Source organism: Salvia splendens, chromosome 13 (genome assembly GCF_004379255.2).
Source record: "Salvia splendens isolate huo1 chromosome 13, SspV2, whole genome shotgun sequence".
In the NCBI taxonomy this organism is placed as follows: Eukaryota; Viridiplantae; Streptophyta; class Magnoliopsida; order Lamiales; family Lamiaceae; genus Salvia; species Salvia splendens.
The window spans coordinates 34,427,726-34,446,837 of record NC_056044.1 but is presented as its reverse complement, the minus strand read 5'-3'; the positions used below and the strand labels follow the sequence as shown (position 1 = coordinate 34,446,837).

Sequence of the window (19,112 nt, the reverse complement as noted above, 5' to 3'; positions counted from 1 at the left end):
TCTCTTTACTATATATAACTGTAGCAGGTATCAAGGTTTAGAACATTTTTTCAAAACCATACCAATAGAGAAACCCTTCTCAAATACCTCATCTACTAACCTTACACCAAGAAGCGCTCCATCCTCTCATTCGCAAAATCCCTAAGCCGATTAAACTCTGGCAAGACAACCTTCCCAAGATCCGGCCGGTCCTTCCTCCTCATCTCTGCACACTGCACTGCCAGGCTCGCCAGCACCCCGGCCTCCTCCACCGGCCAGTTCGGCACAGCTGGGTCCAGCATCTCCTCGAGCTTCCCCATCTCAATGGCGCGCCCCACCGTGTGCGTCAGCCCCATCGGAGACTTCGCCGTGAGCAGCTGCAGCAGCAGCACCCCAAACGAATACACGTCCGACTTCACCCCAAGCATTCCCGTCTGCTGATATTCCGGGTCGATGTAGCAAAACGTCCCCGCCGTCGAAGTCATGAGGTACTGCGTGGCGTCGTCGGCCACGGAGGGCGGGACAAGCCTCGCCAGCCCAACGTCGCTGATCTTACTCACATAGTTCTGGTCGAGGAGGATGTTGCCCGGCTTGAGGTCGCGGTGGACGAGAGGCTCCGGCTTCATTTGGTGGAGGAAGTTGAGGCCCGTGGCGATCTCTGCCGCGATGCGAAAGCGGAGCTGCCAGGAGAGGGCTCGTTTGTTGTCCTTGCGGTTGAGGCAGTCCTCGAGGCTACCGTTGGCCATGTACTCGTAGACGAGGCAGCCGTACTCCGGGCAGGCGCCGACGAGTAGGACCATGTTTGGGTGCCTCATGCAGCTCAAGACTTGGAGCTGCATGTGTGTGAAGACAGAATGGTTAATCTTTAGGGAAGGATTGTTACATATGGTTACATATTACCAAAAATTGGAAGAGTACTAATTTTGTGTGAGGACAAAAAATTGGAAATATAGGAACATTGGTTGTGGGAGGAGCAAGTATATAATTTTTGGGATATTGGCCCAAAAAATTATAAACTTTGGGCAAATTCAGGTAATTCTTCTTAAAAAACATTAATTTTTGAAAGTGTGTAATTATCCCAACCTAACCCAAATAAAATTTTCTTCGGTAGATTTTGATCTTAGGCGTCTAGCCTTGAAGTATATGCGACTTAGTCTGAATTATGAATGAAACGACGTTGTCTTGACATCCTAATTATTGAAATCGATGTTGAATTCCGGGTTTGAAGAATGCCCCTGCCCTAGGAGATTGACGTAAATCTTAAAGTATGAGGTTTTTAAGACCACTTTAAAGTTCACGACAAATACCAGAATTCGCCCAAAGTTTACGATTTTTAAGACCAATATCCGTAATTGTTTTTTTGTAAACAAATTACTTTAAAAGAAACAAACCAAGCTTGTCCATACCTCTTGCTGGAACTGCGACCTTCCTTGCGCCGCGTCCGGGCGCAAGACCTTAACCGCGACAGGCGTGTGGTCAAGGCGGCACTTGAACACAGGCCCGTAGCCGCCCTCTCCGACCTTGAGGGACTTGGAGAAGTACTGCGTGGCCTCTTCGATCTCTTCAATGGTGTATCTTCGATAGTTGAGTGAGGCAGTGGTGGATGCCATCTCTTCTTTCTCATCACTCTCATTCTGAATGGCTTTCATCTCAGCGCTCACTCTCCGCCGTGACTCCATGTCTGCGATCCTTTGAGCTGCTCCCACGTTCTCCATTGCCGCTCTGTACTTGGCTCTCTCTTGCTCGGCCCTAAGCCGGGCCGACTCCTCCCCCAGCCGCGCCTCCTCCAGCCTCTTCTCTTCGTCCGCGCGCCACTGGCTAAGCTCCGCATCCTTGAATTTTAAGAAGTTGTTAAGTAAAAATTATTTAAGTTTATTGAAATTTTGAAAGGAAATTCGAAATTACTCTTTCGGTGGTCGGTTCGGTTTAATTCAATTCGATTATTTTGGTTATAGCCAAAACGACTGGATTAACCAAATAACTACCATAATTCCATAAGTGAGTAGAGTAATGAAAATGAAAACCGAACCGAGCCAAATCGAAAACATTTTAGTTAAATGATTTGTCTCAGTCCAATTCGAGTTTTATCAAAGATTTTTTTATCATGCAGGGAGTATTATTTTTCTTCAATCGAATCAGAATTAAAAAATATGTGAGATATATAAATTTAAAACATCTAGCAAAAATTAAATGTAACAAAATGTGAATTTATTCAATTTATAAGACAATTTTGGCATTTTGATTCTAACCAAACCGACCGAATTAACCGAATAACTACAATATGTGAGCAAATCCTAAAAAGATTAAAAGCTCAATCGAACCAAACCGAATTTAAAAAGACTTGTGTAGGTCAAATTCGAATTTTATCAAAGATTTGATTTTCGACCACAATAATATTTTTTTTACTAAAATTAATAAAATTCGGGTTGGTTTGATTCGGTTTAATTAATAAGAAGACATTTTGGTTCTACACTAAAACCAACCGAATTAACCGAATAACTAACCCTAAATACTCATCACTCACCTTCTGTTGCTTCGTCGTCTGAGCTTGCTTACAAGCCGTGCTATACATCTCCATAGTCCTCTGCAGCTCTTGCTTCAGCCTTCTCATCTCCGCATCAATATCATCCTGCATTTTCCCAAACAACAAATTCTCATCAAACCCTAATTCCTATCAATGTTCATTAATTTCCCCTTACTGCATCCACCGAAGACGACGATAAATCAGTGGTGAAGCTGCTTCCCTCGCCCCCCCTCGGCAACGAGGCGAAGCTGCTATCCGAGGATGTAGACACTCGCGACGTCCGGCTAGAGGCTTGGCTGTCGAAGAGCACTCCGGAGAGGCGGTCTGATCCGGTGAAGGAGTAATCCGTCTCGTTTTCTCCCATTTCGGGAAACATTCTGCCGTTGAAGCCTCTCCCTCTTGAGAATGGCGACCTACTAGAGAAGAAAAAGGTGGAGATTTCAATATTTTTTTGTCATTTTGACTTCAAAAAATTAAGGTGAAACATTTCATTTCATGGCTATGGGGTTTTACTTGCACAACTCACTGTCGTCCACTGCGGCTTTTGGTGGCGGCGTCCTCTCTCCTCCTCCACCTGCTCGGTGGAAAGGAAAAAACACGGTGGTGGCGCAGATTAGTCTCGCCGCGCATGTGATAATAACTTATATTTTGAACTTTGACGTTTTAAAAAATTGGCCCGACCTTCAAGATTTATGGGAGAAAGAGAAAAAAATTCTAATCACCAGGTCAATAAATGTCATCGGATCAAAATTTTGATCCGGTGACATTTGATGAAGGAAATATTTTTTTCCTTTTTTAATCTTGAAGGTTGGGGTTTTATAAAATGTGCTTTAAGTTCCCGACATAAGTTGATAATGATAACTTTTTAGAGAATAAAATATAAAAATGTCCCGACCTTTGAGATTTATAAAAGAAAGAGAAAAATTTTGACAATTTTATTTTTGGTTGAAAATTTGATCAGGTCAAATAATTAATGTCATCTGATCAAAATTTTGGTCTTGGAATTTTGGTCAGGTGACATTTTGGTACAGGAAAATATTTTTTTTTCTTTGCTTCCAAATATCGAAGGTCGGAACCTTTATAAAATGTATAATAATTTTGCAGAGAAAAATGTGAACACTTCCCGTACTTCGTTTCGACCTGTGGGAACCATCACCGGGGAAAGAATCACCACTACAACTAGATTGGTCTTCCATCTTTTGAAGATGGGAGATGACAGGAGAGACGAGAGGCGTTGAACGCGACGCGTTCTTCACGGATGAGATCTTTGCTTTGGATATGACATAAACAGTGCAAAAATCTGGCGCCATTTTTGATACGCTACTAGGTACGTCCGTCGTCTTCAATCTTGCAATAGACAAATACACTTCTTATCATTGACTAGATGTAAAACATAGTACTATAAATTTTCAATTTGGAGTCACACAAACGAAGTGTGTCGTTATATCAGTGACTGAGCCAGAATCTTGACATTTGGTCTATTTGGTTAACTAATTGCAACTATAGTTATCATAATTCTCCTATAAAACCTCACACCACTCTAACATTACAAAATGCACTAATAAAGAGTCAATAATAAGACATCATAAAACATGCATAATTTTTTTCAAAATGAATACTCCCTCCTATCCCATAATAGATATATCACTTTCCTTTTTAGTTTGTCCCACAAAAGATGTCACATTTCCTCTTTTAGAAAAAGTTCTCCCCCACATTAATATAAATATACTAATTTCTCTCCTCGTCTAACACACAAAACAACATATCCTAAAATCCCGTGCCATTGTCCAACTATGTTATCTATTATGGGACAAGGGAGTATAAATTTTTATGAAAAATAAAAACTCAGCTAGTAGCACTAATCATAAACCAATATTAATACTAATGTACAATAGATTAAAAAAATATAAAACTATAGTACTCCCTCCGTCCCATAATAGATGTCACACTTTCCTTTTTAGTTTGTCCCACAAAAGATATCACATTTTCTTTTTTAGAAAAAGTTCTCTCTCACATTAATATAAATATATTATTTTATCTTTCCACTTAACACACAAAACAACACCTCCTAAAATCACGTGTCAATCCCCAAGTGTGACAACTACTATTGGACGGAGGGAGTATTAATTTATGAGAATTCAAGATCATTTAATTTGGCAAAAGCATAGAAGCTTCACTTGATAAAGCCATGGCGGGAGGAGCCAAGAACCAAGCTTTCGACGGCTGCATACGCAGCGTATTCGGCTATGCCTCTTGCTATGTCCGTCTCCTCCAACAGCACATCGAAGCAATTTATCTGTTGGAAATGTTTAATTAGGAAAATTCAAGTATAAGGTTGTGAAAATCTACGGTAAAGTTCCCCGATTTTCAGAATGAGTTTGTGGTTATAGGGCTCGATTAATATGAATCCGTCATGCTTCATGACGGATTCATTAGCTTACATCTTTGCGAGAGCAGAAGCAATGGAAGCTGAGGAATAGCTCTTTGTGTTGTTTCTCAAGTACTTTCCTGCGTGCTTGTGCAGCTCCATTTGGTTCGTAAATGGCGTAACCTTTCCCGACTGCAAGAAAAGGTTGTTTTAGTGCAAGAAATATGAAGTTTTTGCATATGCATATCGTTGATAAGTTCTAAAAAATACATTAAATAAAAGATGAGAACTTGTTAAGCATAGTAGAAAAATATGGATACCAGTTAGTAATTTTTATGTTCACAAATAGTGCTTATGTTAAGCAGACTAAACATAATAACTAATCCAAAATACTAGAATATTAGAATAGAGAGTTCGTTTTGTCTATAAACACTACATCTGTTGCCTTCATAACCAATGTGAGACATTAAAGTTTTTAACAACTTAGGGACTGAATGATGAAGCACCACACTCAGTTGATAAGTCATTTCTCCTCCAATCAATACATTAGAGGTTCAAATCATGAGTGATCATCTCTTTAGAAGAGGAAAAACAACTCTTATTTAGGAAATACTCCATCCGTCTCACAAAGATTATCCCATTTTTCCATTTTCGTCCGTCCCACAAAATTTGTCCAATTTCACTTTTTTACCATTTTCGACAGTGGACATCATATTCCACTAAGTCATTCATACTCATATTTTATTATAAAACTAATATATAAAAGTAGGAACCACATTCCACTAACTTTTTCAACTCACTTTTCATTACATTTTAAGACCCGTATCCGATCAAAGTGAGACAATCTTTGTGGGACACGGGAATTATTAGGCAAAAAAAAATCATGAGTCAAAGCATTGACATACATATGTGAGGGTGTCAACTCATAGCCAATAGGCCTGACCTAGCCTGAGTCCACCATACTAATAGGGGAAATCTAGCCCATCCCAAAAAATGACCATCAAAATTGAGGGCTATTTGGGTCGGCCCAGAACATTTTGACCTAATAAAGATATGACTCGCCCTGACCAAAATTACAGATTTGATCATGGCGGGTTATGTTTAGGCACATATCAATAGAAGGATGGATATGGTGTAGTTGCTACATACCCGTGGCTGGCGGCTTGGCAACGACGTGGATGAGAATGATGGTTTGGCCTTTGTTGACGAGATTCTCAGTTGCCCATTTAAGAGCATCTTGACTTCTTTTATCTTTGTCTATAGCTATTGCAACAATCCCATTTTTCCCATTTTTTCTTGCAATATTGTTATTGTTTTTTCCACTTGAAAGCCACATTTTCCCCAACCCCCTCCTTCTATATTTGCCCTAATTTGTTTTGCGTAAATCTTGCCTTTCAAGTCTTGTGGGGCATTTTCTTGTTTTTGGTAATGAAAAGAAGAAGAAAATGATTTCTTGATGCTTTTTGTTTACTTCCTAAATCTGGGAAATTATGTTAGTTGAGAGATATTAGGAACCATTGAAGAGAAAGGCATGCCTGAAATCTCGCATTTTCTTTATAGAATCACCTAGAGACAAATTAATAACATAACTAAGAAATAGAGCTCATAATATTTATTACTATGATTATCCCTAAAATAGAGTTTATAATATAAACTTCAAATTTTAATTAAAAATGATAATTAGTGTCGTTCACAAAAATTAGTCATAATTCTATTTCTGATATGTTTATATAACACTAAGAATACTCCAACTATTTTATTTCTCGATCTATAGATCTCGTAGTTTACCGATTTCACATTAAAATCTGCGTCGATCACTACTAAGATTATTGATAGTGGACAAAAAAAGAGTATACATTAGTAATTTAATAGTGGGATGCATAGAGTGAGACTGTGAGACACATTAAACTTAAACTATACTACAACATTTTTCGAAAGGTAAAAGTCGAAGACCATGAACATTAGATCAAAACTATACCAAATTTTCGGATCTCTCATAAATTAGAACTGGTCTACAGATCTGAGTCATGACTGAAATCCACAACTCCAAATTATGCTCAAGATAGAGATTATTAATCCATTTCTCTATCTCATTTCCAACACAAGCAAAATCTGTGCAATAGTCTCGACCTAAAAAAGCCTTGTCGCCTTAATCATGGAAGATATGATCTTCAGATCAAAGCCAGATTCAATCATGATGAAAATCTTGAGATCTGCAATGGACAGAGCTCAAGAAAAGCTCCAGTTCAAGGAGAGACGCCCAATCGAATTCCTACACGAACAAACAACGTTCTACCAACTGGCAGCAATCTTGGTCGAAGGCAGTGTGAAGATCCTCGAAGAAGAAGAAGACGGGACTGAGATTCTTGAAAGCAGCTGCAGCAAGATGGTCTTAGACTTGATCGATATTAGAGAGCGGTTGGAGGGGCGAATCCGAGACATGAAACGGCTTATAACGGAGAGAGACAGGGAGTTTTGTGAGAGGTTGGACAATGAGATAAGGCTGCGCGAAGCCCTAGATCTGACTGAGAGAGAATCGGTTCAACTATACGATAAGATTGGGCCGGTGATAATGAAGATGATGGACTCAGATGATGAGCAAGTTTTGGACATCAAGCAGAAACTGGAGGATGAGAGGATGATCTTGGATAGTGAGATTAGGACTAGAATTACGCAACGTTCTAGCCCTAATCTCGGACGGGGATTAGTAGTATTGGAGAATGAGAAAGTGATCTTGAATGCCGAGAAAAGGGTTAGAAGGTCGTTTTCTAGCCCTAATCTGAGCTCCGATTTCTTGGATGGTGAGATAAGGGCTAGAAGGTCGCATTCTAACCCTAATCTGAGTTCCAAGATGATCTTGAATGACGGGAGAAGGGCTAAGAGGTCACGTGCTGCTAGCCCTAATCCCAGCCCTGGTTTTTTGAATAAGAAACTATTCAAGGAACTAGGACTAGTAATGTTGGACGAAGAGAACATGATTTCAAATAGTGAGAGTAGGGCTAGAAGATCGTGGGCTTCTAGCCCTAATCTCAGTCCTAGTTTCTTGAATAAGAAACTATTCAAGGAGTTGGGATTGGTAATGCTGGACGATGAGAAGACGATCTTGAATACTGAGATTAGGTCCAGAAGATCGCGTGCTCCTAGCCCTAATCTCAACCTTAATTCCTTGGAATGTGGAATAGTATCGATGGAAGAAGATCAATTTATGAGTTCAGGCATCAATGTTTTGAAACAAACCCTAGATCTGGTGTTCAGGAGAGTGCAACTTGAGGAGGAGGTCCCACTAGAGAAGAAAGTAAGGAAGGGTATAAAGAGGGAGGTGGACTTGATTTTGTTGAAGGGTTTCATGCGCGATCTTCAAACTAAGTTCGACATTGAGGTGAAGAAGAGAGACGGGATAGTGAAGGGTTCTTGGTTTGATTTCATTGATGAGATAAAGAGTTTGTTTCATGAGCTCAAAGATTTCTTTTCAAGACCACACCGCACTACTAGTGTACCTAATCTAGAGGTTGATTTCACACAAATTCTGTGTGAATACAATTGTAATGAAGTTGGTGGAAGCCACCACGTTTGGGAGATCGTCAAGAGCCACGAGTCAATCATACAGAGGCAGTGCGCCCAGAGGACAAGAGACGCACTCCAGAGAGAGGGTGTGTCGTCTTGGATCAAGAGGAACGAGGACATCAATGCAATGGAAAGACTAATACATGATGCCATTGTAAGGATTGAAAATTTCATTCAAAGGAAAAGCAGGGCTCAGGAGAGAAGGGGGAGGATTCCAAAGCAGTTGAAAACGAGTCATTCTGGCTCTACCCGGACTTCTGAAACCTCTCAAGAGGACTTCCGTTGCAGTCCTGCACAGGAATGCACAGAATGCCTCTTGAGGGAAGAAGTCTACAAGACTTACTTAACAGAAATGCTTCAATCTAGGCGGGCACAGGCGTGCCAGGCAGACACGCCCCGCTCTGCCACTCCCAAGGGAGGAGGCAGAGAGTCGAGCTTGATTCAAAAGCTCGACTCTCTGCTAAAGTCACTGGAACTAGAGGAGACTATGATGCTAACGGCGAGCTCTTTGATCAAACAGCACTCCGTCAGCAACAGTCTCGTGACAGCAATCGAGTGGCTGATAACAGACGACGAGGGCACGCTCTGCACTGTGAGCGAGAAGCTTGAGAGGGCTCTGCAGCAGCACTATACGACCAAGGAGCTGCTAGTGGAGCTCCGACAGAGTCTAGAAGTTTCTGATGACGGCAGAGAGCATTATGAAAACTCGGAATTCAACAACATACTTCGCCCCCAAGGCGAAAGCACGAGTCCGTGCCTCGATTCACAAGACGTTGGTGAGACAGATTGGTCGGAGAGTGTGTTGGAGACGGTCAAGAGATTTCAATATATGGTAGTCGAGTTGTATGAGAATATCGATGGAAAATGCTTGAGGTAAGTAAGTAGTAATTTATTTATTGCATTTTTGGCTTAAAATTGTCTGCATCTGGATGTACGGTGCCTCCGTTCCAATTAGGACGGACGCACCAGAATGTGCCTCAAAAGAACATATAAATGTATATCATGTACATAATATCCTTAAATTTTTATATTTAATTGAATTTATTAAAAATTAATTTTGTTATTTAATGTATTATACTTCCTCCCTCCGTTCGCCATCAGGAGTCCCATTCATGGCGACACGAGTTTTATGCAATGTTAAAAAAAGTGGATGGAAAAAAGTTAGTGGAACAGGGGTCCCACTTGTATATATTAGTTTTAAATGAAATGTGAGTGGAATGAGTTAGTAGAAGGTGGGACCCTGTTACCATTTATGGTAAAAGTGAACCGAGACTCCTATTCACGGACGGACTAAATGGAAAAAATGGGACTCCTATTCGCTGACGGTGGGAGTATGTAGCAATAAGAAAGAAGTGATATAGAACTTTTATGTCAATCGTACCGTAATTTTGAGCTTAATTCGAATTAATTATATAATATTTAGTAAAATAATATTTTTTTCTTAAATTTACAAATATTTGTTTTTCTTAAATTTACAAATATTTAAGTTCAAATTTTTAAAAAAATTTCTAAGTCTTGCAAAATGATTAGTTAAAATTTATTTTAAATCAATTAATGTTTATAAATTGATTTTCAATGTAAAATGTTAAAAAGTTCAATTATGTATATATATCACTACCCCTCCTTTAAATTTTGGCATTACTTCAAAAATAGTGCAATTATTATTACATTTTCTGGTAACATTTTGTCCCACTTTGGCTTTGGTATGAGCTTTAAGAAATTTGAAGGAGATTTTGTAGAAATTATTGGAACAAATATAGTAGTAAAAGTAAATGAATTATGGTATTTATATTTAGGGTGGAAGCATTGAAGCATCAAGTTGATGCACTAAACCAACCACTGGCTTGGATTAAGACCAGAAAATTGTTGTATGAGAAGGCTTTTATTTCAAGATGCCGGAGCCTTAAATTAGCTGAAACTGAGGTATGTAAGATTTTAGAAAAAAAGCACACAAACACACATTGTATTGAATTTAATAAAGCATTGAATATGTGCATTGTTTGTAGGTTGATTTACTGGGAGATCAGGTGGAAACCCTACTTTCTCTGCTCGAGAAAATATATCGGGTGCTGAGCCGGAACGCTAGGGTTTTATCGAGCTATTTTGAGGTAATTAAGCTACATTAAGCTTGTGGCATATTCAGAAAAAAATGTTAGGAGCTTTTCTAATACGTAGTATTCTTTTTAGTTTAGTTTGTTAAATTAGTTCAGCTAGATTCGATCTGCAACATTTTGTATTTAATTGTGATTGACTGAGGCAGATCTGTGATGATGCAGGTTAATGATATATTGAGGTTGATCAAGACAGAGTTGAACGGTGGAAGATCTTCGAAACAAAAATCTCAAATTGCTGATATTTCAAGCATTTCATCGAACAGTTTTTGAACTTCAGCAATTAAACAATATTAAAATTTTACCATCGATCTTTTTTCCCAAACTTTAATCTTACAAACTGCAGATGGAAATAGATGACTAGCTTCCAATCACATCTTCTTAACCAACATAATGGTGGTTTTTAGTTTTTCACAACATCACTGCTACTTTTTCAATTGCATGGCTAATATTCGATGAAATGCTTACAAGAGGTAGTCTCAATACTCTTAACGAAAATTGAATATTTTATAAGGGCAATTGGTTTTTAATATAACGAAATTTACTTTTTTTTTGTATATGTGAAATGAATACCATTAAATAAACTTCCAACAACAAAGACCCATCCTATTTATGATTAAAAATAAGAATCTCTACATGGGTTCTGCCTAAAATATAGGACTATAATGATATACTTTCAAAGATGATGGTCATATAAGATATGTAGCATATCAATTCTATATTTTTATATCATAACAAATTAGCATACACTTCACTGATAATTCTACAATTGTATGGTTAATTGATATAGTATGATTCAATTTCATAAATGGAGATTTAATTTAATTGTATATTCATTGAATAGTCAGAAATTTAAATAAATTTTAGATTTAATTAAATAGCTTAGTATTTTGAATTAGTTTTAAATCCATATGTAGTTGAATAATTTAATATTTGAATTGGAAATTTCAATTGTTATGAGTCACTTATAGTGAGACAATTGGAGTATTAAGTAGCTAAATATATAGTGATGCCATAATATAACAATGTCCCTCTGTCCCATTAAATATGCAACGTTTATTTTTGATCACTTGTTTTGGAAAAATTATAATAGTATGATATATTTAAATTAAGGAGTTGATCTATACACAAATATATCAGTTGAATTTTAGTATTTCAAATTATTTAAATAATAGTATGATATATTTAAATCTATATTCAGGTATTATGGAATTTATATAACGTTGTGTCACAATTTAATATGAAGAATAGTTACATGACTGTCAGAATGTCATGTAATAACATATAGTACTCCCAATTACCATCATTAATTGAATAGAATAGTTACATGACTGTCATGACTCATAATGTCATGGAGTATATGTTATTTTATGGAGTAAAAAAGATTCAAATAATGCGTAATTACCATCATTAGTTGAATAGAATTCCCAATTATCAAATGGAGGTTCATTTAATTAATTAAAGTGTATTTGATGTTCAATCGATTAATTGTAAAAGGGAAATAAATATGAATTCAATGGATGACTCGGAAATTTGATCAATCTAAGTTATAGTAATAGTACTTCCTCCGTCCGCAAATAGGAGTCCCGGTTTTCCATTTTAGTCCGTCCGTAAATAGGAGTCTCGGTTCACTTTTACCATAAATGGTAATAGGGTCCCACCTTCCACCAACTCATTCCACTCTCATTTCATTTAAAACTAATATATACAAGTAGGACATCTATTCTACTAACTTTTTTCCACTCACTTTTCTTAGCATTTCTTAAAACCCGTGTCGCTAAGTAATGTGACTTCTAATTACGGATGGATGGAGTAGTATTTATTAAGTATGGAAAAGTGAATGTTGAATCAGTTTATTTAAAAATGAGATAATAACTATTATTATATTCCATTCTTATCTATATTCTCACACTTTAATTATATAAATTGTTACTGAAATTATACAATGCGAAACAAATAAAAATAAATCAGTGAAAAAATTTATTATTAAAAGATAAAGAACATAATAAAATTCAAGTAAAGAACTGAAACAAAAAGCGTTTGCTTTAAAAAAAAGAAAGGATAATAATGTAAAAATATTTAAGCATTAAATGAGATAATTAAATAAATAGTATCTACAATGGAATGGCCAGCCATAACTGAATACTCCATACTGCGCAGGACTAGTAATAAATTGAGGTAGATTTGTGATGATGCATGCAGGTTTATGATTTATTGTAGTTGATCGAGATAGAGTTGAGCGGTGGAAGATCTTCGAAACTACTACACACCTACTCCACAAATATTTCTTTTAAATGGTTAAAGATGCAACATCTTAATTTCAATAAATTCTTTTATTTTGACATAAATATATTTTAATGTCTTTAATAAACTAACAAATTTCTCACGAACACACCTCAAAAGTATGATAAGACCAATTTTTAGTACTATTAATTAAATGTCATTTGTCATTCACTAAAATTGTATGGCCAACCAACCCATATTAGCAATTCTCAAGCAATTTAATTTTAAAACGGTGTGTCATACTGCCATTATTATCCAGCATGTCCTGCAATTTGGACCAATATTATATATGTGTTCCAAGTTCCAAGACAGTGTTTTGCCTAAGACCATCCGCAACGCATCCCTTAACCGTCTCTTATCTCATCCCGGAGAGACGAGATGGATAAGAGACGACGTTGCAGCCTTCCGTCTCCATCCCGTCACGGAGGGACAGCTCGCGAGACGTCTCGCCACACGCGTTGGCGACGTGGCGAGCTCCGGTTCGTCCGTGACGCCCACTCGCCAGCCCGCGAGTGGGCGTCGTTTTTATCCAAAAAAATGTTTTTTTTTTGTTTTTTTAAAAAATTCAGGAAAAATTCAAAAAATTTTTAAAAATCCCAAAAAATATACTAGCCGTTTATAGGCATTTTTTGCAATTTTTTTATTTTTTATATTTTTTAAAGCCTCCAATCACTTCTATAAATATCAAATCATTCCCACAAATTAATCCACCATAAAAAATATGTTTTTTTATTTAAATTATGTATTTTTAATTTTTTTAGGGTTTTATTAATGAGGTTTTTGAATTTTTTTAGAATTTTAAGTTGCAATTTTATTTTATTTAATGAAGTGTGTTTTTATTAATTGAATTTGTTGGAAATAAAAAATAAAATTGAATGAATAGTTAAGGGATGAGATGGTTAAGAGACGGATAAGAGATGGAGGGTTGCAGGTGCTGTCTTTTAGTTAAGAAATGGAGTAAAAAGTACAGTGAGGCCCATAAATAGTTGACAGATGAGAAGTTTAGAGACGGATAAGAGACCGCATTGCGGATGGCCGTCACCAAATATCTACAGCCATATATATCTCCTCAACAATCGACGCCGCATATCTTTTTCTATTTAGCATATCTTTTTATCTAGCATATCTTTTAGTTATCTTAATTTATTTTTTATTTGTTTTATAAGTTTTTATGTAATTATATATTTTAATAGATAAGTTTTTAGGGTTAAGAATTCTATAAATAATTAGAATTCTATAATAGTAGACTACATTGTTAACTAATATGGTCAAAATATGTGATAACAACATTAATTTGACTCAATAGAATTAATATTTAAAATACACACTACTCCACAAATATTTCTTTTAAATGGTTAAAGATACAGCATCTTAATTTCAATAAATTCTTTTATTTTGACATAAATATATTTTAATATCTTTAATAAACTGACAAATTTCTCACAAACAAACCTCAAAAGTATGATAATTAAGACCAATTTTTAAGATTAATTAAATGTCATTTGTCATTCATTAAAATTGTAGGGCCAACCGACCCATATTAGCAATTAATATTCTCAGACACTCTTCCGTCCTGAAAGTTTGTCCAATTTTTTCATTTCCGTTCGTTTCATAAAATTTATCTCATTTCACTTTTTTACCGCTAAATATAGTACTTGTTAGATGTATTGTCCACTACTTATATAACAAGTTCTCATTAGTAGTGGGTGCACCAAATTAAGTAAATACATATAAATATTTTCCGTTCGTAATTGACTTGAATTTTTTTGAAATTAAGTTGGCGGATAAAATTTGATTTCCGATATCTGTTTTGCATATATAGAGACATTTTAGATGATGTCTTCCTATTATTATTATCAGATGTAACATGCTAACTGTTAAATCTAATCTAGTGCAACCTTTTAGACTGTAGTGTCCATAAAGTAGTCACATGATCGAACCATGTGAAACCATAAAATAATATTTATTCTTGTTTATCGTTTCAATGCATTATATTGTAGACAGATCATAAAAATAAAATAGTAGTAGTATGTATTTTTAATACTATGGCCTCTGTGCCAATTTATTTTATTATATGTATGTTCACACACACCTTTACATAGTAGGTGACAGACTGAAAATGTTTAACAAAGACCTGCATTAAGGTGTTGACCCATAAAAAAAGGTGAATGCTTAGTTCAATGATTTAAATTATGAGAAATGAAAGAGAAAAAAAAACTAATCTATTCACATATGTGATTCTCTCTTACTCTTAATTTAATCTGAATAAGTGATGTGGCATCTCCGTCTCATTTGATTAAAAAAACTTTACAAATCTAAGATAGTTACTCTACATAGTGAAAATTTAAAAGATTGACCAACAACTTAATTTGTATAAACTATAGGATAACTTGTACCACGACTAGTAGAGCATCCGCAGCAGCGCTGTGCTTTTCAGAGTGAATACGAGTGCTCAATGGCTGAGCATGGTGATGAGCACACGGTGCGGTGCTCACACGCCTGCATGTGCTTGAGCACGAGTTATGTTGTGCCATATAATCCGCTGACAACACAACATTTATGGGATGAACTTATAGTAATAATCTTTTAGATTCATATGCTTCCATAGGATCTCGAGATTATGAAAATGAGCTTAGGCTAAGTGTTCAACTAGCCAAGAGTTAGCTTCCGTTGAGCATGTTCAATCAATAACTCGCTTTTCATTACATTTCTTAAAACACGAGCATCCGATCTTATAAATAAAGCTTGAAACATACGAAACCAATATATTCAAAAAGCACAATTCCGTCCCTCTTTCTCACACACACAAACACACAAACACTTTGAAAGCATGAAGATCACAGTGAAGGAATCTACGATGGTTAAGCCAATGAAAGAAACGCCGACTGAAACTCTGTGGCTATCCAACTTAGACTTAATTTATACTCCGAATTACCACAGCCGTTTGGTGAACTTCTACCGCAACGACGCCGGCGCCGCCGACTTCTTCGATGCGGCGGTGATGAAGGCGGCCCTGAGCAAGGCCCTGGTCGAGTTCTACCCGATTGCGGGGAGGTTGGAAAGGGGAGACGACGGCCACATTGTGATCAACTGCAACGGGGAAGGAGTGCAGTTCGTGGAAGCGGAGTGCGATGGCGCCATGGATGAGCTGTGTAGTTTCAGCCCGAGCCCCGACATCAGCCTCGTCCCCGCTGTCGATTACTCTAAGGATATTTCAACTATCCCGCTTTTTCTATTGCAGGTAGTATAAAATGCAGTATTGTTTTGTGCGTTAATTGAATTTACTAGCAATTTGTGCCTTATTTGAGTTTACTTCGAAATTTGTGAATTTAGGGACTAATAGCTATTTTAATTTTAATGAAATAGTTTTTGTCATAACTATAGTTTAGATCAACCACAATATATAGTGTCACCCAAAATCACTTAATTTAAGTTTTCGTAGTACTCCCTCCGTCCATGATTAAATGTCTCATATTTGACTGGTAAGGGTTTTAAGAAATTGTTTGACTTTATGTAGTAAAGTGGGTAGAAAAGTCAGTAGAATGTGAGGCCTACTTTTATATATTGATTTTATAATAAAATATGAGTGGAATGAGTCAGTGAAATGTAATGTCCACTAACCAAATATATTAAAAGTGAAATTGGACATTTATGGGTGAACAGACAAAAAAGAAAAAATGAGACATTTAATGGTGGACGAATGGATTACTATTCATGTATTTTTCTTCACTACCAAAAGCTCAGTACAAACATAAATACAAGTACTTAAATCATAAATACTTATTCTATTCTTATTTATTAATTTTCCCTTTTTATTGATTGTTTGTTACACTAAAGATTTGTGAATAAAACAAAAATTATTACTGCAATTTAATTAAAACAACAAAAATAGAAAGGGAAAGGAGTGTGTATGGAGATTATAAAGGAAAAGGTCGTCATTTCAAGAATGTTAATGCTTTTTCTTTTCTTTTTTTCATTTTTATGAGAACGATCAATAATAGTTTCTCATTGACAGTTAACTCGGTTTAAATGCGGTGGAGTGAGCTTTAGTTTTTCAAACGAGCATCATCTATCCGACGGCATTGCCTCTCACCATTTCGTCAACGTGTGGTCGGAAATCATCCGTGGCCGAATCACCGCCCCTACCGCCCCTCCTTTGTTGGACCGCCGTGTCCTGTCCGCCCGCAACCCTCCACAGCCGACATTCCCCCATATCGAGCACCAACCCCCTCAATCGCTCAAAATCCCTCTCAGTGTCTCCGGCGACACCACATTCTCAACATTTCGTCTGTCCCCCCATCAGATCAACGCCCTCAAGCAACAATGTGTAGACGACAAAATTAGATACTCCACCTTCCAGGTGTTGATACGGATATCTATTTCATCACAGCTAATTTTATGCATAAATTTAAAACATATCATGTCCCAATTTAAAGACATATTTACCTTTTTTTTCCATTTTTAGTACTACACTCACATTCTACCATAAAATAAATATATATAAAGGCGATGCACATTCCATTATTTTTTTCATTCATTTTATTTATAAAATCAAAAGTGTCTTTAAATAGGAGACGAAGAGAGTATTGTTAATTCAAGTATCTGTATCTATTAGGTTATTTTTCCCTAACATTAAATCTCTCTAATCCTCTCTTTCTCCATTGTGTATTTTATGTGTATCAGGTGCTCACAGGCCATGTCTGGCGCTGCGCCAGCATAGCACGTGGGCTGGCCGAAGACCAGGAAACGAGGCTGCGGTTCTCCGTGGACGGGCGGCAGAAGCTACGGCCGCCCCTCCCAGAGAGCTATCTTGGCAACGGAATCTTCTACACCGTAGCCTCAGCTCTGTGCGGCCAACTGAAATCGAATCCACTGAAGTTCGCGGTGGGAAAAGTGAGGGAGGCGATCGACCGGATAGACAACGACTACATGGGGTCAGCTCTGGATTACATGGAGTTGCATCAACGCATTGGCAAGGGCGTTTTGCTTAGGAAGGGGAATCTGAATTGCCCTAATTTGGGCATAACCAACTGGATTAGACTGCCGTTTAATAAAATGGATTTCGGGTGGGGGAAGCCGGTTTATACCGGCCCGGGCGCTGCGGTGATTGAAGGGAGGAGTTATCTGTTTGCTGATCTCGGAAACGAAGGCTGCATTATGCTTGCGATCTCCCTCTACAGCGAGCATATGGAGCGGTTTGAGAAGCTGTTTCATCATGTTGTTATTCAAAATAGTGTGCACAATTAGAGAGCCAAGTGTGCGAGTGTGTACGAGAGTTAATTTGTCAGTGTGTTCTCAAAGAGTGTATTTTGGGGTGTGTTCTAAAATATATTGTAGTATTGTGTTGGTGTTGTGTGCACCACCGTTGTCGTGTGTTGGTGTTGCGTACACCGTTATCAAGAGTTTAATAAAATACCTTTCATGTGTGTTTTTATAATCGATTCTGAAGAATCGCTGATACCCAACCGTTGTTGCATAGTTAGTATTATTTCACCTTTTTTTTAGGATACCTGTGTTCTTTTCTTTATTTATTTTAACTCACTCATGCTATATTTAAGTTCGGTTAGGATTTTATTTATCGCTTCTTTCGTCCCATCAAAATATGTGCATATGAAATGACACGAGAATTAATACACAATTAGAATAATTTGAATTGTAAAGATGGATTATAATGTTATAAGTTGTAAATAAATAGAAAGATTATAATGTTATAAGTTGTAAATAAATAGATGCATATGAGTAATGAATTGGAGATAACTTTCCATAGGCGTATATAGAACGGACGAAAATGGAAATAGCACTTATTTTTTTTAGGAAGGTGATACGAGTATTCTATCATTATTAATTAGTTTAGATATATTAGGGATTTGCATAGCTTTTCTTATATTTGTTTCTTGTTCCATAAGCTATTATTCTAGTATTATAAATAGGGATAGGTTGTTATCATTTTATTCATTCAATTATTCAATCATCTATTAAATAAATGTATATTTGGCTCAATTGCTTTTGCATCAAGAAACACTCTCTCAGGCTGCCGACGAGATCATTCTCGCGCTCAGCCGCCCTCCGCCAGAGCAATCGCCGACCCAACGCGTTGGGCGCTTGATACCTTCGGCACTCGTTTCTTGATTGTAACCGGAATTCGATGTTGAGAATTGCATTCTTAACAACTGGTGCTTTCATCCAGAGCTCATCCTCCGTCTTTGTTCATCCATAACCCAAATCTCATCAATCAAAAAAAAGAAGAAGAAGAAGAAGAAGAAGAAGAAGATATCTTCTTCAC

The 19,112-nt window shown here is 37.0% G+C and overlaps 2 protein-coding genes across 2 annotated transcripts; one reads left to right on the top strand and one right to left on the bottom strand.

Annotated features, from left to right (window-relative positions):
• Window positions 1-101: 101 nt before the first annotated feature.
• Window positions 102-6,207, bottom strand: LOC121760959 (U-box domain-containing protein 52-like). Its single transcript, XM_042156546.1, has 10 exons — window positions 6,021-6,207; window positions 4,945-5,063; window positions 4,681-4,799; window positions 4,569-4,571; window positions 3,633-3,850; window positions 3,017-3,077; window positions 2,679-2,919; window positions 2,504-2,608; window positions 1,386-1,811; window positions 102-812 (listed from the first exon to the last, which is right to left on the bottom strand). The coding sequence occupies exons 1-10, from the start codon at window positions 6,205-6,207 to the stop codon at window positions 102-104; spliced, it is 2,190 nt and encodes a 729-aa protein (XP_042012480.1).
• A 9,077-nt stretch (window positions 6,208-15,284) lies between these two features.
• Window positions 15,285-18,134, top strand: LOC121760958 (rosmarinate synthase-like). The gene is made up of 4 exons (XM_042156544.1): window positions 15,285-15,316; window positions 15,659-16,070; window positions 16,845-17,189; window positions 17,513-18,134. Exons 1-4 carry the CDS (start codon window positions 15,285-15,287, stop codon window positions 18,074-18,076), a joined length of 1,353 nt encoding a protein of 450 aa, XP_042012478.1. The 3' UTR covers window positions 18,077-18,134.
• The last annotated feature ends 978 nt before the right edge of the window (window positions 18,135-19,112 follow it).